The 23,543-nt window shown below is 50.9% G+C and overlaps 1 protein-coding gene across 10 annotated transcripts; it reads right to left on the bottom strand.

Moving 5' to 3' along the window:
* Nucleotides 1-13,612: 13,612 nt before the first annotated feature.
* LOC123604532 (E3 ubiquitin/ISG15 ligase TRIM25-like) lies at nucleotides 13,613-20,903 on the bottom strand. 10 transcript variants are annotated; one of them, XM_045490803.1, is made up of 8 exons: nucleotides 20,174-20,903; nucleotides 19,978-20,091; nucleotides 18,996-19,657; nucleotides 16,875-16,970; nucleotides 16,429-16,662; nucleotides 15,373-15,535; nucleotides 15,090-15,242; nucleotides 13,613-14,201 (listed from the first exon to the last, which is right to left on the bottom strand). In XM_045490803.1, the coding sequence occupies exons 2-8, from the start codon at nucleotides 19,991-19,993 to the stop codon at nucleotides 13,639-13,641; spliced, it is 1,887 nt and encodes a 628-aa protein (XP_045346759.1). In that variant the 5' UTR covers nucleotides 19,994-20,091; nucleotides 20,174-20,903; the 3' UTR covers nucleotides 13,613-13,638. The 10 variants fall into 10 exon arrangements, with proteins under 10 accessions (XP_045346759.1, XP_045346758.1, XP_045346760.1 ...); XM_045490802.1 differs by having other exon boundaries at nucleotides 18,996-19,663; nucleotides 19,978-20,021; XM_045490804.1 differs by having other exon boundaries at nucleotides 19,978-20,021.
* Between the last annotated feature and the right edge of the window lie 2,640 nt (nucleotides 20,904-23,543).

Genomic DNA, 23,543 nt, shown 5'->3' with positions numbered 1-23,543 from the left:
ATATGTATATACACACACACACACATACACATATAATTTTTAAAAAAGGATCATCGGGGCACCTGGGTGACTCAGTGGTTAAGCATCTGCCTCTGACTTAGGTCGTGATCTCTCAGTTCTCAAGTTTGAGCCCTCCAGTGGGGCTCTCGGCTGTCAGCCTGGAGCCGGCTTCAGATCCTTGGTCTCCCTCTCTCTGCCTCTCCCCAACTTTCTCTCTTTCTCTCAAAAATAAGTAAATAAATAAATAAATAAATAAAATAAGTAAATAAAAATAAATAAATAAATAAATAAATGAAAATAAAAAAATAAATTAAAAAAATAATTAAACACTTTTGTGTGCCAAAACACTATCAGGAAAGTGAAAAGATACCCCTCAGAATGGGAGAAAATATTTGCAATAATATAGCCGAGAAAGAACTTGTATCTAGAATATGCAAAGAACACATATAACCCAACAACCAAAAGACAAATAACCTCATTAAAAAATGGGTAAAAGGTCTGAGTAGACATTTCTCCAAAGAAGACATACAAATGGTCAACAAGCACTTGAAAAGATGCTCAACAGCATTAGTCATCAAGGAAACGCAAATCGAAACCACCATGAGATACCACTTCACCCACCCTAAGCTGCCTTAACTTCTGGGTGAATTGTGTAGGAGATGCCTGTATTAGTTATAAGGTACATCTTGGACACATATCATCACTGTGCCTATGTCTCATTTCTTGCCAGCGGTCTCAGTGCTGGGATTGGCTCTTACATGAGGGGTCATTTAGCTTAGCCTGAATTTCCTTAGATGCAAACACTGGGAGGAGGGGATGGGATCCATTAAAGTGCATCCTTGGTCCTCTAGGGATGGTCTCAAGCCTTGGGGGGTCTGGTATGGGAGACTGAGGGGATCATACTCAGGGGTCTGCACCATCTCAGCACCCCTCATCTCAGCCTGGCTTAGTCCTGTCAGTGGCAGTTCCTGCCCCTGGGTACTCAGAACAGGCAGGATACAGCCCTCCACCCCATCCCTGGGTACTCTGGTGGGATCCAGCATCTCAATACCCAGGGATTTCCTGGAAGCTCCTACCCTCTCTTTGCCCCAGGATCTCACTGTCCTCTGGGGACCTCCACCCTTACATTTGACCTCTGCTTCATCAAGATAAAATTTATACAGCTGTGGGCACACTCCTTCCACCACCCTGGATCCTGAGTGCCTTTCCACGCTGAGGTTTCCTCCAGGCTGGGGCATGGTCACAGTGGCTGCAGAGCTCAGAGCCAGTGTCTGGGGCTCTCAGACATTCTCTACACCTTCCCCAGCCTTCCTCTGTGACTGTCCCCTAAGTGCTGGTCTAAGTGCACAGCCTAGTTTCAGGTCCTGTGTTGTTAGGGCCTATGACAGCTGTCAATAAGGAGTGGGTGACCAAGGACAGAGTTGGAAGGGTCATCATCCTACAGATAAGGGAACTGAGGCATCTGCTCAAAGAGAGAGGGAAGCACTTGCTCAAAATCATAAATCTTCAGGAATTAATAGTAAGTAATCAGTTAATAGCACCATTGCCATATATCAGTAATGATAGCAGCCACCACCACATTTTGTCGCTGTTTGGTCAAACCCCCTGAGATCTTTGCATGTGCATGGTTGTTCACTCTCCCTGGAACACTGTTTCGAGGAGCCTTGTCTTTAACTGATTGGTTCCCGGTTGGTCTTCAGGTGTCAGCTTAGAAGCTCTTTCCTCCATCCAACAATACATTAAAAAAATTATTCACCACGACCAAGTGGGATTTATACCTGGGATGCAGGGCTGGTTCAATATCTGCAAACAATCAAAGTGATTCATCACATCGATAAAAGAAAGGACAAGAACCACATGATCCTCTCAATAGATGCAGAGAAAGCATTTGACAAAAATGCAGCATCCTTTCTTGATAAAAACCCTCAAGAAAATAGGGATAGAAGCAGCATACCTTGAGAGCATAAAAGCCATATATGAAAGACCCGATGCTAATATCATCCTCAATAGGGAAAAACTGAGAGCTTTCCCCCTAAGGTCAGGAAAAAGACAGGGATGTCCACTCTTGCCACTGTTATTCAACATAGTATTGGAAGTCTTAGGCTTTGCAATCAGACAACACAAAGAAATAAAAGGCATCCAAATTGGCCAGGAGGAGGTCAAACTTTCACTCCTCGCAGATGACATGATACTCTATCTGGAAAACCCAAAAGATTCCACCAAAAAACTGTTAGAACTGATTCATGAATTCAGCAAAGTTGCAGGATATGAAATCAACGCACAGAAATCGGTTGCATTCCTATACACCAACAATGAAGCAACAGAAAGAGAAATCATGGAATCGATCCCATTTACAATTGCACCAAAACCCATAAAATACCTAGGAATAAATCTAACCGAAGAGACGAAAAATCTATACACTGAAAACTATAGAAGGCTTATGAAAGAAATTGAAGAAGACACACAAAAAAAGGAAAAATATTCCATGACCCTGGATAAAAAGAACAAATATTGTTAAAATGTCAACACTACCCAAAGCAATCTACATATTCAATGCAATACCTATCAAAATAACACCAGCATATCTTCACAGAGTTAGAACAAACAATCCTAAAATTTGTATGGAACCAGAAAAGACCCCGAATAGCCAAAGCCATCTTGAAAAAGAAAACCAAAGCAGGAGGCATCACAATCCCAGACTTCAAGCCGTATTACAAAGCTGTAATCATCAAGACAGTATGGTACTGGCATAAAAACAGACACTCAGATCAATGGAACAGAATAGAGAACCCAGAAATGGACCCACAAACGTATGGCCAACTGATTTTTGACAAAGCAGGAAAGAATACCCAATGGGATAAACACAGTCTCTTCAGCAAGTGGTGCTGGGAAAACTGGACAGCGACATGCAGAAAAATCAACCTGGACCACTTTCTTACACTGTACACAAAAATAAACTCAAAATGGATGAAAGACCTAAAAGTAAGACAGGAAGCCAACAAAATCCTCGGGGAGAAAGCAGGCAAAAACCTCTTTGATCTTGGCCGCAGCAACTTCTTACTCAACACGTCTCCAGAGGCAAAGGAAACGAAAGCAAAAATGAACTACTGGGACCTTATCATAATAAAAAGCTTCTGCACAATGAAGGAAATAATCAGCAAAACTAAAAGTCAACCAACGGAATGGGAGAAGATATTTGCAAACGACATATCAGATAAAGGGTTAGTATCCAAAATCTATAGAGAACTTACCAAACTCAACACCCAAAAACCAAATAATCCAGTGAAGAAATGGGCAAAAGACATGAATAGACACTTCTCCAAAGAAGACATCCAGATGGCCAACCAACACATGAAAAAATGCTCAACATCACTCATCATCAGGGAATACAAATCAAAACCACAATGAGATACCACTTTACACCTGTCAGAATGGCTAACATTAACAACTCAGGCAACAACAGATGTTGGCAAGGATGTGGAGAAAGAGGATCTCTTTTGCCTTGCTGGTGGGAATGCAAGCTGGTGCAGCCACTCTGGAAAACAGTATGGATGTTCCTCAAAAAGTTAAAAATAGAACTACCCTACAACCCAGAAATTGCACTACTAGGCATTTATCCACGGGATAGAGGTGTGCTGTTTCGAAAGGACACATGCACCCCCATGTTTATAGCAGCGCCATCAGCAATAGCCAAAGTATGGAAAGAGCCCAAATGTCCACCGATGGATGAATGGATAAAGAAGATGTGGTATATATATACAGTGGAGTATTACTCGGCAATCAAAAAGAATGAAATCTTGCCATTGGCAACTACGTGGATGGAACTGGAGGGTATTATGCTAAGCGAAATTAGTCAGAGAAAGACAACTAACATATGACTTCACTCATATGAGAACCTTAAGACACAGAACAGATAAACACAAGGGAAGGGAAGCAAAAATAATATAAAAACAGGGAGGGGGACAAAACATAAGAGTCTCCTAAATACGGAGAACAGAGGGTTACTGGAGGGGTTGCGGGAGGGGGGAGGGGCTAAATGGGTAAGGGACATTAAGGAATCTACTCCTGAATTCGTTGTTGCACTATCTGCTAACTAATTTGGATGTAAATTAAAAAAATAAAATAAAATATAAGAAAAAAAAAAAAAAAAAAAGAAGCTCTTTCCTCCAAGAAGGCCTTTCAGACCTCACAGTTTGAGGCATTAATCCCACTGAGTGCTGTGTGCCTCCCACTAAGCTCCTTGAAGCTTAGGAGCTTTCGTGCTGGATGATCAGTGCCTCCCCAGCCCTTAGCACAGTGCATAACACAGGATTATAAGAGCTATGAGAAGGGTCGATGTGTATGGAGTGCTGTCCAGGTACTGCCTCATTGGCTGAATAAAGAATTGCCCCTCCAGGTCACTCCTCCATTCCCGGCTCTTAACACCCCAAGCCCACAGCCTGGGTTTCTTTAAAAACATTTTAAGGGGCTTCTGGGTGGCTCATTTGGTTGAGTGTTCGGCTCTTGGTCTCCACTAGGATCATGATCTCACGGTTCGTGAGAATGAGCCCACGTCAGGCTCTGCACTGGCAGTGCGGAGCCTTCGTGGGACTCTCTCTCTCTCTCTCTCTCTCTCTCTGTGTGTCTCTCTCTTTCTCTTTCTGCCCTTCCCCCACTCACTCTCTATCTCTCAAAATAAATAAATTGGAAAAAAATTTTATGTACTTAAAAGTTCCAGGATGGGGTCTTGGTCTCTCTGCCCCTCCCCCCAGCTCTTGGCCTCTGGCTGTGACCCTGTGGTGTCCCTGGCATGGCCAGAGTACCCTCTGCCGGGACAATGGGGACAACCTGTCTGGCCTCCCCTGGGCACTGCTGGTGGCAGGGCCCCTTCACTGCCTTCTTGTTTACAGCTCCTTCCCTTCTCCACCACTGCTCAGGCGGCTTCTCTAGACTTTCTCCTCTTCACCCCTTCTGCTTGTTGCCCTACTCTGCTCAGGGCATGTGGCAGCTTGTCAGCTGGCCGTGGAGGTCTAGGCCATGCCACCCAGCTGGCTGTTTGCCCAAAGACCCTCTGAATTCAGATCTGATGGGCACAGTCTGTTCTGGAACTGTTCATAGATGCTGGCCGTGATGTTGGGCACTCACTGCTCCCACTCCCCAACTCTGCTCCAGCCCACACTTCCCAGGTGACAGATGTCTTGCTCTCTCCCACTCAGGGGCAACATGTTGCCTAATGCCGAGGCTGGTCTGGGAAGCAGAACACGAGGAACCACAGGTGACCTCATATCCCCTGACTTGGGATTGTTGCTGTGCTAAGCCCTGCCCTGATTTCAGGTGTGTGGGAAGGGGTGATGATCATAAATCAGGCAGGCAGGCACTTCTAGAGCCCTGGCCTAGATACGGCACACTCCCCAAATACTGCCTTTGCTCTCTCCTAGCCTAGGAGGGGGATGTTGTGGGGGGTCTCCCTTGGCTTTGGTGATACTCCCTCATCTTTTAAAAAAGACTTTTTTTTAGTCTTTATTTTTGAGAGAGAAACAGAGCATGAGCAGCGGTGGAGCAGAGAGAAAGGGAGACACAGAATCCGAACCAGGCTCCAGACCCTGAGCTGTCAGCACAGAGCCCGACTCAGGGCTCAAACTCACGAACCCATGAAATGATGACGTGAGCCGAAGGCAGATGCTCAACCGACTGAGCCACCCAGGCGCCCTGACACTCCCTCATCTTGAGTCCCCTCTTTCTTCCTCCTGCTTCCTCCTTGTCTCTTACCCAGACTCTCCTCCTCCAGCCTGGCCCCCATCCCTCCAGAGCTCCAGGCCCCTGTCCTTGTGATTTTCCCACTGTCAACCCAAGTCAGCCTGTCCCCACTCCGTCTTTGCCATCTGCCTCTTCAGACCAGGCCTCATCTCTATTCTCTGACTTGGGCCTGGGCCTCCCTCCCTCCCCTTCACCTCCATCATCATATCCAGCTAATCGTTAATTCGGCTGACTTTCCTCTCTCCCATCTTGTTTGTATGCCTTCTCTCCTTCTGATGCTGAGCCCACATTGGGCCTACGCAGCAGACACTGAGTCTTGATAGGATCTCTCTACTCAGCCTCCCTGCCTGGACCGCCAGATTCATCTTCCAAAAGCACCCACTTACTCAGGTGCTGTACCTGAACGCCTTCCCTGGCTTTGAGTTCCCGGACCGCTGTGCCCACACCTTGGCAGGGCTCCGGACTGACAGCCATTTCCTGATACTCCCAGCCCACAGGCCTATAGCTCACCCACTGGATTCATCTCTTCATCAACCCCACCACAAGTGGGTTCCTGCCCTTACTTACTTCCCCTGCTGGTGCCCTCACTTAGTCTCCAGGGGCTTTCTCTCTCACTCCCACCTGGCCTTGATCATGCAAACCGAACCATGCCACTTCCAGAAGGGCCTTCCTCCACGGTGCCCAGAGCACACCGGAATCAAGTTCAGATCTCTGCTGGCCCCTTGTCCCTTGCTGGCCCCTTCCCTTCTTTTGCTCCATTCTTGAGTAGAGCTTGGTCACCTCCCTGTTTCCACACAGGCACTACCCCCCTACCCTGGATAACTCCCACTGTTTATAATGACAGACAGAGACTAAGTGCCACCTCTTCTAGAGAGTCGTCCCTGGTGGCCCCTGAGGTCACAGCCTCCAGAGAGCCAGGACCACCTCAGGGATTATCTGCTTTGGTATCTCCAGCGCCAGGCAGAGCACCCAACACATAGCCTTCAATATGTCCTGTGTTGGTTTCTTGGAGCTGCCATAATAAAGGACCACAAACCGGCTGGGCTTAAGACAACAGAAATGTATTCTCTCACAGTTCATTGGTCAGAAGCCTGAGATCAAGGGGCGTCTGGATGGCTCAGTTGGTTAAGCATCCGACTCTTGGTTTCGGCTCAGGTTATGATTTCACGGTTCTTGAGTTCGAGCCCCGCATCAGGCTCCACACTGCCGGTGTGGAACCTGTTTGGGACTCTCTCTCTCTCTCTCTCTCTACCCCTCCCCTGCTTGCTCTCTCTCTCTCTCTCTCTCTCTCTCTCTCTCTCAAAATAGGTAAATAAACTTTTAAAAAAATTTTAAAAAGAAAGACGCTGGTCATTGGATCAGGGCCTGCCATACTCCAGTATAACCTTATCTTAACTAATTACCTCTGTGAAGACCTTATTTCCAAATAAAGTCACATTCTGAGGTTCTGGGTGGATACGAGTTGGGGGGGGCACTATTCAACCCAGTACAGTTGCCCAGGATGCATCCGTGGCCTGATGGAGTCACCCATCCTCAGGGTGCTGCCCGGGGCCCATCTCCTCCAAGACATCTTCCCTGGTGCTCCTGGCCTGCCCCTTCTGCACCTTAGTCTCCTTCCTGTGGGAACCGTGCGGGCTTTAGTGTTTCCTGCTAAATCTAAAATTCCTGGGGGGTTGCAAATCTACCCGGAGGAATTCTGAATCATCATGCTGATAGGCTGTTGTGCAAGATTGGCATTTAAACAAGCTCAGGTCTCTCCTAAAATGAAAGCAAGCCAACAATGTATCCTCCTTAAACTCATATTCCCCTCCAGCTCCTGCCCCAGCCCCCTCCACAGTCCAACTTGAAATGAAAAGCGTCTCCTCCCACTAGGTCCTTTTCCACACGTTCCCTTCCTCCCTCCGTCTTCAGAAGCTGAACTTCTGCCCCTTCTGATCATTTTCATGTCATCACATCCAATGGACCTGTTTCGTCCCCACCTGCCTCAAGTGTCTGACCCCGCTGACCCCTCCCTCCTTGAAACTCCTCGGGCCATCATTCTGTCCTGGGTTTCCTCCCACTTGTCTTGCCACACTTGGCAAGAGCCACTCAGAGGTCATTTGTGGAACATTGGAACAAACCGGGCAGAATGCTAACCACGAGTGTCCTCTCCAACTACGTGTGAAACACAAAAGCACTAAGGCACACGTTGTCCAGGCAGGAAGAATCTAGTTGTAAATGAGGAAGAATCAGCTTCCAGAAACACTTGGCAGGGAACCAAAAACCTTTTAATGGGTGCCCTTGGGCTTCTGACACTTTATTACTGATTTTGGCAAGAGTGAACAACTAAATGAATGTTATTTAACTTTTGACTTGAAGTATCTGTGCACATATATATACTGCTAACAACAGGGGTATTTGGGGATGGCTCTTCTTTTTTTAAAAAAAATTTTAAATGTTTTATTTATATTTAAGAGAGAGAGAGAAGGAGCTGGGAAGGGGCAGAGAGAGATGGAGACAGAATCTGAAGCAGGCTCCAGGCTCTGAGCTGTCAGCACAGAGCCCAATGCGGGGGGGTTGAACCTGCAAACTACAAGATCATGACCTGAGCCGAAGTGGGATGCTTAACCGACTGAGCCACCCAGGCGCCCCCAGGGATGGCTCTTCTGAGCCTTGCAGGATATTTGACATCCGTGACACCTCCCCCTGGTCCAGCTACTCAGTTTAGCTACGCAAAGTGCCCATCTAGGTAGGGTGAGGTGAGTGAATCACTTGCCTGGGGCACAAATTTTACAGGGATACCAACAGAATTCAGTAATCAAGGTAAGTAATTTAAAACAATAATTATAGACAATCAGATCAACAAATTATGGCCAATGGAATCATCTAGTTTCATGGATAAAATTTTGTCAGAATCAGGGCCAGGCTTAGTCTGAGGGGTTACAAAGCAGGTGCTGCAAGTCCTGGGTCAGATCTGGCCTTTATTTACAATTTTGATAATCTGTTCATCATAGATTTTTGCATTCATTTTGATTTTGTAAAATATTGCATTAAAATATTTATCCTTTTTTTTTTTTTTTTTCGAGAGGGTGCGTGCATGCAACCGTATGCTTGGGCAGGGGAGGGGCAGAGGGAGAGGAAGAGAGAGACTCTCAAGCAAGCTCCACACCCAGAGCAGAGGCTGATGTGGGGCACCGCGAGATCATGACCTGAGCAGAAATCAAGAGTTGGAGGCTCAACTGACTGAGCCACCCAGGCGCCCCAAATATTAATGTTGATTACTGAGTCTTTTTGACCCTTTTCTTAAATTTTGTGCCTGAGGTGAATCCCTTACTTCTTCACCCTAGTCCTGGCCCTGCTCAAAATGCACGTTTCCCCGCTGCTTGGTTTGAGAAGTACTGGGAGTTGTATCATCTTTAGCAAATATGAATGGTATCCCTATCCATCAGGAAACAAAGGCTGGGAGAGGTATGTGTTTCTCATCTTCGCACACTTGCTGGAGGAGACTCAGCCTCAAAGAATCTTCAGGCTAAAGGCAAGGTTGAGGGGCACCTGGGTGTCTCAGTCCATTGAGCGTCCAACTTTGACTCAGGTCATGATCTCGCGGTTCTTGAGTTCCAGCCTTGCATTGGGCTCACTAGTGTCAGCGCAGAGCCTGCTTTGGATCCTCTGTCCTGCTCCCCTCTCTGCCCCTCCCTTGCTCTCCCTCTCTCGAAAATAAAAACAAATAATAAATACAGGGAAGGTTGAAAGTGGAAGCAAATGGAGGAATAACAGGAAGGTGCTTTGCTTCCGCCTGGATGCAGGGCGTGAACAGACTTAACTTCGCAAAAGGATGGCAGAGGGAAGAGAAGGAAGTCCGTGACAGCTGTGCCAGGACAGTCACACCCAGCCTGACCTGACCCAGGAAAGGATCTGGGTGGCCTCCCACCCTCCAAGCTCTGAGAAGCTTCCTTCAGTCCTTGGGTCAATGCTTATTAGGCACCTGCTCTCTGACAGGCATCCCTTAAAGCACCAGAGGCATGAAATATGCAGCCTGCCCCTACTTCCAATGGAGAATTCACACATGAAACAAATGGATGACAGCAGGGATCCATGCAGAGGTGTTATGGGAGCAGAGAGGAGGGAACCCCACTTGGCTTAGGGAGAGGGGGGTTCAAGACAGGCTTCTTGGAACATGGAGCATCTTAGGACCACCACAGTACCTGATAAGTGATCAGTAGGACTTAAGGGCATGAGGAAGAGGGCTCCAGGCAGCGGGGACAGTATGAGCAAAGGCCAGGAGGGAAGATGCTTTGGAGGGCTACTGGAGCCTGATGTTTGTGGCAAGGAGATGGGGGGTGGAGTTGGGGTGGGACTGGGCCAGCAGGGCAGGCTGGAGATGGCCCCCCTCTCCTTAGCTGGTGGTCTTGGTTCAGGTCACCACCAGGGGCCTTCCTCACAGGGAACGTGCAGAGTTGAGCTTATGCTCTCTTGGGTGGGATACTCCCGACAGCCATTGGGTACCCACCATATGCCAGGCATACTCTGCCCGAGGCTCCCACAGACATCCTCTCCCTTCTACACCCAGTCTGAGCACACCATTCCTTGGGGGTGGGAAGGGTTCAGGCTCCTTCCCTAGGTTCCTGCCACCTGGTCCTGCTTCTGTTCTCCCCACACTGTGGGACGGCATGAAGAGACGGAAACGATTGCTGCTGCCAGCATCCTTTGCCTTCCGCTTTGACCCTTCTCTGAGTTTGGGTCACACTTGAACATGGAGGAGGCAACATCTGTGGCTTTGGCTAGGTTTCCGCATGCCACCCACCTCCAGTGGGAATCAAGGAATCAAAGACAAAACAAAGCTACGGGAGGGGTGCCTGGCTGGCTCAGTCAAAAGAGCATGTGACTCTTGATCTCAGGGTCCTGAGTTTGAACACACCCACCACATTGGGTGTAGAGATGAAATATACTTAAAAAAAAAAAAAAAAAAAAGGCCACCAAAGCTATAGGACAGATTTGTAGGATGTAATGTTATGCAGCCAGTGAAAAATTTCGTATTTTGAAAGTAATTTTTTTGCATTTTGAAAGTGCACAACTATATCGTATAAGTTTTCTAGAGCAAATGCAGTACGGGAGAGGCGGTGTAGCATAATGGTTAAAAAAAAAAAAAGCTTAGATTTGAATCCTGGCTTCTCAGTTATATACCTTCATGACAAGGACATGGGACAAGTCACTTAATCTCTTCTCAGTTTCCTCATCCACACAACGGGGATAATACCTATTTATAAGGTTATGAGGATTATGTGAGTTCGTATTTGCCATGAACTTTTCATTTGCCATGAATGGTGGCTGGCCTATGATAGTTGCTATGTGTTGTTAAATAAAAGCAAAATTGCTTTGGGGTGCCTGGGTGGCTCAGTCGGTTGGGGGGCTGACTTCGGCTCAGGTCACGATCTCGCGGTCTGTGAGTTTGAGCCCGGCGTCGGGCTCTGTGCTGACAGCTCAGAGCCTGGAGCCTGTTTCAGATTCTGTGTCTCCCTCTCTCTGACCCTTCCCCATTCATGCTCTGTCTCAAAAATGAATAAACGTTAAAAAAAAAAAATTAAAAAAAAAAAGCAAAATTGCTTTTATGAAAATGCAAAAAGATTAATTTTAAAATTACCCAAGTAATACAAGAACACAATCTTTTTGTAAGGTACAACATGGGCATTTTTAAAGTGAAGCAACTCTTGGAGACAGACTAGTTTATAGCCTGCTCGGATTCACAATAAAAAAAAAAATATTTGTTGAGTGCTAAGGCAGAGCAGGAAGGCATGAGAAGTGTGTGGGTGGCATTCCAGCGACGGTCCCCTCTCTGGTCTCTCCACAGGGAGAGACCTTCTTCCCGTTTTCCCTTCTTCTTCCCTTCTTCCCGTCTTCCCTTCTTCTCTCCAGGGAAGGGGTGGGATTCACAGGCGTAGATTATCCAAGAGCACTGGCTGATCTTGCACCGGGAAGGACCCCTCTATATTTCCTCCACGAGGCGCATGCTGAGCCGGGAGCAGAGACCCTGACATTTCGGTTTGCTGGCTAGCCCCCCTGATGTGCAGGCTGGCTTGCTGGTTGGCTTTTCGAAATACTAAAGACTATTTGAGGACCCCCAGCGCTCTCATTGTGAATTCCCAGCAGCCCAGGAACTGCAAACGAAGAGCTGTTTAGGAAAGCAAATACCCCTATTAAGTTCAGATGTGGATTTCATGCCAAGTGCCTGAGGGTGTCAGGATGGTTCCAGCATCACACAGTACCCCGGGAGGAGCTGGCGAGGGTAGCCTCTTCCTCAGCTCCTGGATGGGGAAGAACTCGGAGATCCATGCAGCCAGCTAGCCCAGACACGTCTGCTTGCACCCTACATTCACCTCCTCAGCACTTCTGGACCCCAGCCGGGTGCTGCAGGAGCCTGCAGCCCCTTGAACCAGGGAGAACGAAGGTTGGAGGCGGGAGCCAAGATTAAGGCATTTCGACATGAAAGGCTGCTCCGGAACGTTGAGGAAAAAGTGTACATTTCATTCCTACCAATCAGCATGGGGAACAGCCCATGGGGGAATAAGAGTGATGGGGCGGGGATTGATTGGAATTGGTGCTGAGTGAAGGCTCCAGAAAGGAAGGTCGGCAAGAAACCACAGCCACAGCTTGCTCAGAAGAGCCAAAGGGTGCCTCCCTCTGAGAAACCTTGAGGGCACCCCCTACATCTGTTTCGGGCCTGGTCCCACCCTGGCCCCACAATGACCTCTCCAGATGGGAAAACCAGGGTCACTAATTTCTCTTCCAACAGGCCAGGTGGGGATGGAATTCAGGGACACACCCATGGGGTGCTTTTAGGCCTGGTTCTGGACTATGCTGCCCCAGGGGTTTTCTCCCTTGACTTGTATCATTTCCTTTTCAGAGCCAATCATTAACCCAAGAGACTCAACCTGAGAAACCAGAGAAACCAGCGGCTGGTTGATGCTGGAAATGCTGCCGTGGTTTCGCCAGAGGGGCTGAGTCTCCAGTCATGCTCCTGCCAGGGTTGCAAGGCAGTAACCTGGTGCGACCCAGCCTCTGGAGCTGACTCCCACACCCTCTGCTGGACAGGCGGGATTGCAGGGTCCCGGATGAGGAAGCAGCCCCTTTGCTTCTGGGCAGTGCTATACTCGGGGTGGAGCGCACTGGGCAGATGGCTGGGGAAAACAGCTTGCAGCAACACAGGGGATGGTGCAGAGTGGATAGCCTCAGTTCCGCATCCGCCCCAGACTATGAGACACCAGCTGTGTGACAGGCCCTGCTCTGGGCAGTAGGCCCTCACCTTTTTTCTCTGGGCCTGAGATCAGCCTGGATTCTTTGGCTTAACTTCCCAGCCCCGCAGTTAAGCAACTGGGACAGAACACCCCTAACCCATCCGTGAGGTGCCACTCTCAGTCTGGCCTCCTGGAGGGGAGGAATAGAAAGCAGCCACCCGCGAGGCCTTTGGGGACAGGGATCTGTCCCTGGGCCCCTGATGCTGAGTAGCCAGGACTCGCCTGGAGAACCAAAGTCAGGAGCCTCTGATGGGCCGGGGGGGGGGGGGGGGGGGCGGGCATAGAGCCGGAGGCTGTGCACCGGGCCAGGAATTCCCCCCTGCCCTCCGGAGGCCACCGGACTGTCCCCAGGCCGCTCCCCCCCCCCCCCCCCCACGGGAGGGGAGTGGTGTGGGACTCCATCCTGGCTCAAAGCCCTTCTCCCATGGCTGCGGGAACGGAGGGGTCTGCCTGTTTCCTAGGATTCCTGGGAACACCCGGCAGCGGGTCAGCGGGTCAGGGGGACGGGAGGCCGGTTCGCCGCCCACCCCAGCCCTCAACCCGGGGGCCGCGACCTCCGGCGGCCCGCGTCCCCGGCGCCCCTTCCCGCGGGCCCAGCCCAGCGCTAGAGTCCAGCTTTATTGGCTGCCGCCTACGCCTCCGCCTCGGGGCGCTGCTTGAGCGTGACCGAGGCGCCGCTGCTGACCATGACCGCGGGGTAGAGCGGCTCCAGGAAGGAGACGAGGAAGCGGTAAAGCAGGCTCACGCCGCCCGCCACGCCGTAGAAGGAGAGGCAGCCGGTGCCGCAGTCGAGCGCCACGCCGAGCGTGCGGTGGTAACCGCCGTGCAGCACCGTCTGCGTGTTGTTGTGCCACACGGAGAACTTGAGCGAGTCCCACTCCAGGCACCACGAGTACGGGTTGCGGCCCAGCAGGTAGACGATGTTGCGGCGCGGGCGGCCGCCGAGCGGGGGGCTGCGGCGGTAGGTGAGGCCCAGGCACACCCACGAGTTGGACACCTCGGCTTCCCAGTAGTGGCGGCCCTCGGACAGGCCGCGCGAGCACAGCACCTGCGGCCACTGCTTGAAGCCGGGGAAGGGGCCGCCCGCGGCGAAGGGCTCCAGAAGGATGCCCAGGTTCAGCACCGAGTGGGTCTCCTTGAACAGGAACAGTTCCTCGCTGGCCGTGGTGGGGTCGAAGTTCAGGTTGCAGTAACCTGGCGGGGGTGGGGGGTGGGGGGTAAGGGAGCTTGGGTGAGCGGCCCCCAGGGCTGCCGAAGAGGATGCTAAGCTGCGTGGCATCTGCACAGAAGTCACCAAGTGCTTCCCACCCCCTGCCCATCTCCTGGGATTGGCCCTTCTCTTCCCGCCCCGCCCCTGCTTTTTTCAGTCCGCAACTCTGGCCCCGGGTCACTGACCTCCTTTGGAGGAAGGAGTTGGGTGCTGTCCAAAGGTCTACCTTTCTAGAGTAGCTGAGAAACCAATTCCTCCTCCCTGCCCCCCACTAGACTCTAACATAATCTCCCTTTTTATTTACTCAGGACACAAGAATGAGTGGGATTGAGGGAAGGTCAAGGGCTCCTGGAGGAGGTGACTCAGGGGTTCACCAAAGAGACCCATGATATCTCAGAGAAGTCCCTGGGATTTGCCTCCCAGCCCAGCTCAGGAGAGGGGCTGCCTAGGCATCAAATGTATTCGATTTATTTATTGCCTAGCAATAAAAGGGAGCTTGCTTGAGGAAGAAACGGACAGAGTCATCCAAGCTGGCTTGGCTAAACCCTGGTGGGGTGGTGGGGGGACACTGGCAGGCCCCCAGCTGAGGGCAATGGTTGTGCCACACCAGAGCCAGGGAGGGGGGCAGAGCCAGCATCTGGGCAAGGCCCTGCCTTGCCCACCCACGGGATGGGACAGGATAGTCCCCTCCCTATCATGGCCTTGAAGTCACAGGCTGAGTCCTTCTGAGGTCTCCAGTCCCAAGTACGAGGTCTGGGCAAGAGAGTGCTGGCATCTCTCTGGTGCCCTGGCCTGAATGGAGAGGGGACTGGGGAAGTCAAGGCCCCCCGGGGTCCCACCCTCAGGTTCGGACCTCGGTACAGAGGACTCACACTTGAGAAGTGTTTTCCTGTCCACAGCTGAGGGCAGCAACTCATAGGAGTTCATCTTAATGCCTGGAGGAGATTGAGGAGCTTTGCTGAGGACACTCTTACAGCCCAGTGTCCTTTCAGAGAGGGGCATGGGCTTCCAGGAGGCTGCGTCACCTGGGGAAGGTGCACATGGGCAGGCAGGGCTCTCCACCAGTGCCTGGAACCCCAAACACTGCCCTGCAGGGCAGTCCCACCCCCAGGGGGCAGGTGAGTCTCCAGTGGCCCCAGGCTGCCAGATACTGACCCTTCAGGAGGAGCTGATGGATGAAGCTGAGACCCACGTCCAGCAGCCGTGTCCGGAGCTCCGCCAGGGTCTCCGGCAACTGGAGAAAGCTCTGCTTCTCCTCGCAGTTGGTGCTCATCAGGGCTTCCGAGCAGGCGGGAAAGTGCTTCAGTCTGGGGAACTCCTGGATGCAGGGAGTGGCCAGCAGCACCACCCGTTAGCCCGGGGCCCAGGCAGATGCCAGGAGCTCCTGCTTATGCCAGGGACCCCACCGAGCCCAGAATCTTGGGGCAGGTGGAGAAATTGCTGGTTTTCAAACCTGGACATCTCTCTCCCTCCCCCCTGGTTGTGATGTCTTAGATCAGGGCTTTGCCAAAAAGTATGGCAAAGTGCATTAAGCAGAGTGGATTAGAAAACAATGGGAGGACGATTTCTTCTGAGCTTCGAGTTGCTTAGTGAAACACCTTGCCACATTTTTCCTGGGGTGTGTGTGTGGAGGGGTGGACGCTGTGAGCAACAGCTTTAGAAATCTGCTGGGGATGTGATAATCAGCCGAAGAAAGGTCTTTGCTCAGAGTTCCCGAGCACAGGGTTTGGGTAGCCCTGGGCCCCACCCTCAGAGAAGGTTGCTGTCACGCACGCCTCCACCAGTGACCCTGCCTGGTACCCTCTTGCAACAGCAACAGGCTGCAGGACTGGGCCAGGGCTGGTGAAGGAAATGGGGTTTTCATCCCAGGCTGTATGGATCGGTCTGGTCTCATTCCCATCCCTGGTCTGGGAGAATTTGGAGAAACTTAGACTGTGGCAGATGCCAGGAATCCCAGGGTATGCTCCCTTCTGTTCCAGGGACATGAAGGCAGGAACGTCAGGTAAGCAGCCAAGGGTGTTGGTGTAAGCCCAGGGGAGCCCAGGTAAGCTCGGAGGCTCCCCGAGGCAGAAGAATAGATGATGAGTTGCAGCCCCGAATGCTGATGGCTTAATCCTAGGTCTGAGCAGATCTGGTGTGTCTGGGGGTGGAGGAGGAGTGGAGTTCGGATCGGGGCCTGGGGCAGAGACAGGAGTGGGGGCGGGGGCTCGCCTGCAGGAATTGCTGGTCGCTCCTGTTGGCGAGCAGGGCGCGGAGCCAGATGCTGTCCCCCTCCAGCTTCAGGAGCCGGCTGTGGCTCTGCTGGATGGAGCTGCCCAGCTTCCCCAGAGCGGCTGCCTCCTCTTTCTCGACAAAATCCAAGACCTTCATCTGCAGCTGTTTGACCTCCTGGATGATCTCTGAGAAGCAGGCGTTCACCTCATCGCGTGTTGTCTGGATCAATTTCTGTGGGTGGGGCGGGGAGCGGGTTGTGGAGGGTGGGTTGAGAGGCATCTCTGAGCCCCGGCCCCTACTGTTATAGCCCGGAACCTGCCTAGGCATCCTGTTGCCAACTGCTGGGCCCCATGACATCCACTCCAGGCCCTGAGAGTGCCCCTCAGCCAGATGCAGGGCACTGGGGGGAAGCCTGGGCCTGGGAGAGGGTGGGCCAGCCTTACCGAGAGAAAGGCCACCTGCCCCCGGTGCCTCTGGCTGTCAGAGTTGATGATCAGCATCTGGTTTTCCACGCTGGCCTGGACCTTCCGAACCTCCACCTGGGGTGAGGCAGGGGGAGGAGGAAAGGGCCCCTGATTCAGAAAGGTGGAGATTCTTTCTTCTCCAAGGCCTTCTTGGAGAAACCCTTCTGCAAGCCCAGAGAAGACATACCTCTTACATTCCTAAGACGCCTCTATGAGAGACAAAGGCAGGGCTGAAGGGCAGATGGCCCGGGTCTTCTACCCTCTGCTCATGCTGCTCATGGTCTCTCACTCCCTGAGACTCTCTCCCCATTCTTGTTTTTTTTTTTTTTTTTTAGAGGGGGAATGAGAGTGAGAGAGAGAGAGAGAGAGGAAGAGAGAGAGAATCCCAAGCGGGCTCCACACTGTCAGCATGGAGCCCGATGTGGGCCTTGAACTCACAAACCCAAGATCATGACCTGAGCTAAAATCAAGAGTCAGACGCTTAACCTGAGCCACCCAGGTGCCCTTTCCCCATTCTTAGGAGTCAGGTTCTCTGTGCCTGACAGTGATGACCACGGGCTTTCAGATCACAAAAAGGGGCTGAAGAGTATTCAGTGGGTTGAGAGGGGGCAGTGCGTCGAGAAGGGGCACATCAGACATGGAGCCCTGGCGAGACCTCACTGGGGTGGCGCTGCCTGGGACACGCCGTGTCCCAAGTTCTGTGAAGAAGCCTCCAGTCTCCACCTGTTCTGGGAAGAGTCATGTTCTTGTTTATGACAGGTGATAGAACTGTGTTGTTCCAGGTGGCCGTCCAGTGGATTGTTGCTGGCACACAACAAAATGAGCAGCTCAAGCCAGACTGTACATCAACCCACTGCTTGCTTTGTTGACCACGTCTTACTATGGACAAAGTGTCCACTGAGCTGAACGGTGTGGCCACTTGGCTTATATGCCCTCAGGAGCTCCTTGCAGTGGACCATTAAGGGGTGGCTACGTGGAAATATTACTGTTACCAAATATATTTGATAGAATGCCTGAAATAGAAGTGTTCCACTATAAAAAGCAGTTCAAATCTGGTTTTCCACATTTTAATTTTGTTTAATATTTCCATATATGAAACAAAATTTGAAAGTAGAGAAAAGGAGGGAATCTGCCCAACCTAACATGACATATTTCTACTTTGACAGGTTTTCTTCCAGCCTTTCCTTTATCTACGCAAGAAAGTTAACATGGAACTCATACATACAGTTTTGGATCCTTGCTCATCAAACCCACCAACGTTTTGTTGTTGTTGTTGTTATTTTATTACTTTAAAAATTTTTTTAAATTTTATTTAAATCAGAGCTAGTTAACATATAGTGTAACAATGGTGTAAGGAGTAGAATTTAGTGATTCATCACTTACACGTAACACCCAGTGCTCATCCCAGCGAGTGCCCTCCTTAATGCCCATCGCCCATTTAGCCCATTCCCCCACACCTTCCCTCCAGGAACCCTCAGTTTGTTCTCTGTATTTAAGAGTCTCTTATGGTTTGCTTCCCTCTCTCTTTTTATCTTATTTTTCCTTCCCTTCCCCTATATTCATCAATTTTGTTTCTTAAACTCCACATATAGTGAAATCATACGATATTTATCTTTCTCTGACTGACTTATCTCACTTAGCATAATACACTCTAGTTCCATCCACATTGTTGCAAATGGCAAGATTTCATTCTTTTGATCCCCAACATTCTATTATATATATATATATATATATATATATATATCTTCCATTATATATTATACATATGCATTATATATTATATATTATATCATCTTTATCCATTCCACAGTTGATGGACATTTGGGCTCTTTCCATAATTTGGCTATTGTTGCCAGTGCTGCTATAAACATTGGGTTGCATGTGAACCTTTGAATCAGCATTATTTTTCTGTCCTTCTACCAAGCCTTTCTCATGTAACGGGCATGTCCACCCTCCTGACTGTCACTTTGATGGTTGTGTGATTTCCCTCCGAGGAAAGGTGTGCCTGGGCTGGTGAAAGACTTTCAGGGACCCGGAACCACGAGTCCCGCTCCTACCCACCCCCCACCCCTCCTCAACCCCTCCCCCACTCCACCTCACCTCCTTCCTGGCACGTTCCTCCTCCAGGGGGATGGTGTCGTGGTTCTTGTGTTCCTCCAGCAGACAGGCTCCGCACACGCAGCTGCCTTCCGTGCGGCAGTACAGCCGCCGCAGTTTGCGATGCTTCCGGCACAGGCGGCTCTTGAGATCCCACACGGGCTCCAGCAGCTCGTGGTCCTGGAACATCTGGTCCTCGAAGTGGCTGCTCAGGTGCTTCTCGCACAGGGAGGCCATGCACTGCAGACACGACTTGACTGACTTGAGCTTCTGGGCGGAACAGAAGTCGCAGGGCACGTCCCTGGGCCCGGCCAGGGGCCGTGAGGACCCCAAGGTCTGGCCCTTGACCTGGGCCAAGCAGGTCACCATCTCCTCCAGGATGCCGTTCTTGCAGAGGCGCGGTCTGGAGGGGAAGCTCTCCCGGCACTGGGGGCAGTACAGTGTCTCGCCCACGGCAGCCAGGTGGTCCCAGAAACCTTGGAGGCAGGCCATGCAGAAGTTGTGCCCGCAGGTGGTGGTGACCGGGTTGCGGAACACCTCCAGGCAGATGGGACAGAGGACTTGGTCCTCAAACGTGAGGAGACTGCTGTTACTCATCAGGAGCTGAGCGTGGGAAGGGCTTGAGGGCTGGGCCGGTGGCTGCGGGGCTGGCTTGTGGTCCTGGACTGGCCCTGAGAAGATAGAGCAAAGCCACGAAGAAGCCACGGCAGGAGCCGAGGGGCCTTGGAGGGGTACACTAGTCCTTCTCATAGAAACAGCTTCTGCCCACAGGGTACAGAGACTGTGTCACTGGTCAACCCATGGGGGGGCGGGGGGCGGGGGGCGGGGCATAACATGGGGATTGTGTTCTCTGTGTCCCAGCCCTGACCCCTGCAACAAACCTTGGACGAGCAAGAGGGTGGGCAGAAGGAAATCACATCAACGGAAAGGAAAGGAGCCACTTCTTTGGCCCTTCAGAAGAAAGGCAGGAAGCCCAAGTACTTACGTGAGACTTTCTGCATGTCAGGGAGGGCTACAGGCTTGGCTGCCCTGCGGTGGGATGGAAAAGGACCCCCAGGCACTCAGGTGCAGCGGCCTAGCCCTGGTCCCACTTCACCAGCTGTTGGGAGGGTCCCCATCAGTCCCGCGTGCCCCCACCCCAGCCCTCTCCATCTCCTGGGATCTGACCGCTGCCTTCTCACCTTTCCCTTCGGCTGCTGTGTTTTGATCTCCCTATCAAGTTGGCCCCCCTCCTCGAAGGCTGCCCCTAGTTTTGTTCCCTGACATCACAATTCAAGCGTGACCAGCCCCAGCATGCTGCTTGTGATGTCAGCAGAGCAAAAGGTGGGCCACCGGACATGCTATGGGTGCTGATGTGGCCTGTCCTCTCCATGGGTGATTCTTCACACCAGGGCAGGGTCGCTGGTGCACCTGGAGCCGCTGGCAGTGGACCTAAGGGACTCACATTAGGGACCGGAGAGGAAAATGGCAACAAAGTGGCAGTAGGATCTTGGGCAACTCCTTCACTTTGTCTGGACCAGACATTCTTTTCTGGTGAATTGACAGGGTTGTTCCAGGAGATGATGTTCCAAAGCCTCTTCTTGGTCTAAAGTTGAATGATCAACATCATCCGATTGGTGATTCTAAAGACTGTTGCTTCCACTCTGGTTCTGATCCTCAGAAAGAGAAAAGGGATGAGCGAGGCGAAAGAGAGACTCTTCATGGCTCTGATTGCTTCTTTGTTGCTTTCTGTTTCCTATTCTCCCCCATCCCATAGGATAAACGCCCTGAAAAGCTTGCAATACATCACTGTCTTTCTCCAAAACATTAGCATTTGTTGGCTAGAAATGGGAAATAGAAGGCCTCTCCTTTCCCCTTCTTAGAGGAAACATTTCAACATTTCTCCATTAAGAATGATGTTTGCGGGGCACCTAGGTGGCCCAGTGGGTTAAGCGTCTGACTCTTGACTTCAGCTCAGGCCATGATCTCATGGTCTGTGAGTTCAAGCCCTGCATTGGGCTCTGTGCTGACAGTGCGGAGCCTGCTTGGGATTCTCTCTCTCCCTCTCTCTCTGCCCCTCCCCCACTTGCTCTCTCTCTCTCTCTCTCTCTCAAAATAAATAAAATATACAACAAAAAAGGTTTCTGATAAATTCCTGTTAAAAAAAAAGGCACACACGATCTTCTCTCCATGTTGTTTTATTAGAATCATTAACAGAAAAATGACATCAGCTAAAAATACACACATTAAGATATGCGAGACTTGATTCTGAGCAGTCAGGTTTGACTTGGGGAAAATAAATACAGAGGAGGTAATAGCCACAAAAGAAAGCCCACAAAGGCAAAAGCTACAGTCCGTAAGGGCAAGAGCTAGAATTAGTTAGGTTGAGTTAAATTTCCATGGTAACATTTCATGGAAAACAATGATCTTAATAAAAATATTTTCAAGTAAAAACGAAAATAAAAACAAAACCGAGATACAATTTATTTATTTTTTATTTTTTTTAACGTTTATTTATTTTTTGAGACAGACAGAGACAGAGCATGAACGGGGGAGGGGCAGGAAGACAGAGGGAGACACAGAATCGGAAGCAGGCTCCAGGCTCTGAGCCATCAGCCCAGAGCCTGACGCGGGGCTTGAACTCACGGACCGTGAGATCGTGACCTGAGCTGAAGTCGGAGGCTTAACCGACTGAGCCACCCAGGCGCCCCTAAAACCGAGATACAATTTAATGGCACTGTATAGAAAACTCATCAAGGAATTGGGCCGCGTGGGTGTCTCAGTAGGTTGAGCACCCGACTCTTGATTTCAGCTCAGGTCATGATCCCGAGGTTCAAGAGTTCGCATCCCACATGGGGCTCTATGCTGGCAGTGCAGAGCCTGTTTGGGATTCTCTCTCCCCTCTCACTCTGTCCCTATCCTGCTCATGTGCTCTCCCTCTCAAAATAAACAAACTTAAAAAAAAAAAAAAAAAAGAAAAAGAAAGCTCATCAAAGAATTAACCTGGCTTACCAGAGTTATAGTTCACTCCAAGGGAAAGCTTTACCGATGGAAATCTATGGGGTGTGATTCTTACTAGAAATTTAGCTGCCACTGGGGCTTTATGACTGAACAGATTCAACAATACTCAAATGATCTATTGCAAAGGCTGATACTGTATGGAGCTTCCAGCAAGCCCTGACTGGAGAATTACCATGCAGAGCTCCAGCGTTTTGGAAAATCGCCCTGCCTTCTTTTGCAGGTAACTCTTCTCCTTTTGAGAGCCTACCTAACCATGGGACATCAAGCGACCATGCGGCCTGACCTGCCTGATATGAACTAGGTGTTGTCTAACCCACCAAGTCAGCCTGAGGAGTAGTTAACCTAGCCCAGAAATCGATGTGACTGTCTCTCAGACCGGGGAACACTGGCAGTCGACACTGTGTTTCACACTGGGCAGAGGGCAAGATCACCTTTGTGTAACGCGTAGCTATGTCTTGTTAGGTAGAGGCATGAAGTTTTGTTTTTACCATTGTAAGTTCAAATACGCATGGGAGCGTGTATACGGATGCCGAGCAGCCCAAGCTGCTGGCTATTACGTCTTGGCTCCAAGCCACCCTCCAGACTCTGCTCTGTGCATCTTTAACAGCTCAGTCCTGGACAGGTGCACCCATGGGGAACGTGAGAGGGGGACTGCATGACTGGGGAGGCGGGAGGGGGCGGGGCGGGGGGCGGGGCAGAAGGGACATGCTTCTTCCTGTTAACGGCGAAACCACAGCACCTCAGCTTTGCTCTGGCAGCAAGAGCTGGTTCCAGGAGTGTGGTCCTAGAACGGTTCCAGGAGTAGCGTGGTCCTACGACCAGTCTCGCTGAGCCCCCTGGGACCGCAGCATCTCCTCTATGCGGCCCCTCGACCCCTCCTCCAAGCCTGTTACTTTGTAATAATCCCAACCTCTTCCTTTGGCTCCCCTGCCCTAGAACAAGAACTACGTCCTGCAGTCACTCCACCTGTGACACCTCAGTGGGCCTGGGGGCCCTTTCCTCTTCTTACCACTTGTTAACTGCTGTGGTCTGTCCCCCCATTGGGCCCTGGCTGGTACAAACACACACCTCGTTCGCTGTGTGTATACACGTCTCTCCAGCTGTAAGCACCCTATGGCGGCGGGGGGGGGGGGGGGGCCGGGGCGGGGACTAACACCTTTTGAGGGTCCCACACCTTGCCTGGTGCCTTAAGTGACCAACACTTGGCTTGCTGGCGACTCACCTCACTTTTATTCCTCATTCTCTACCATGCAGAGAAAAATGGACACCTAGTCAGTTACTCTCTTCCAGGAAGCCTTTTTTCCCCCCTTAAAAATGGTCTTCTACTCTTCCCCTCCTCTTCCCAGCTTCCTGGTGGGTAGACCATCTGTCTCACCTTCTGTTCCTCACCACTCTCCTGGTCGTGAGGAGGAAGGCCCAACACGCCCTCAGGCAGTTTCAGCGGCGGGAGAAACTAGGACTTTCTAAGAAGCCCAGGTAGGAAAGGTGCAGTGAAACTCCTCTCCTGAGAAGAGTGTGAGAATCACCAGTAGTGACAGGAAACCAAGGAGA

Source organism: Leopardus geoffroyi, chromosome E1 (assembly GCF_018350155.1).
Source record: "Leopardus geoffroyi isolate Oge1 chromosome E1, O.geoffroyi_Oge1_pat1.0, whole genome shotgun sequence".
NCBI lineage: Eukaryota > Metazoa > Chordata > Mammalia > Carnivora > Felidae > Leopardus > Leopardus geoffroyi.
The sequence above is the reverse complement of the archived record's forward strand: the minus strand, read 5'-3'. Positions and strand labels throughout refer to the sequence as shown.

What these genes read in the sequence shown, in the direction of transcription:
- LOC123604532 (XM_045490797.1), bottom strand. Translation starts at nt 19,742, where the DNA reads ATGAGAAGGACTAGTGTACCCCTCCAAGGCCCCTCGGCTCCTGCCGTG. An exon ending in CCATCAGCTCCTCCTGAAGG is followed by an intron (nt 15,243 to 15,372) that starts GTCAGTATCTGG and finishes CACCTTCCCCAG; the next exon opens with GTGACGCAGCCTCCTGGAAG. An exon ending in CAGGAAAACACTTCTCAAGT is followed by an intron (nt 14,202 to 15,089) that starts GTGAGTCCTCTG and finishes CACCCCCGCCAG; the next exon opens with GTTACTGCAACCTGAACTTC.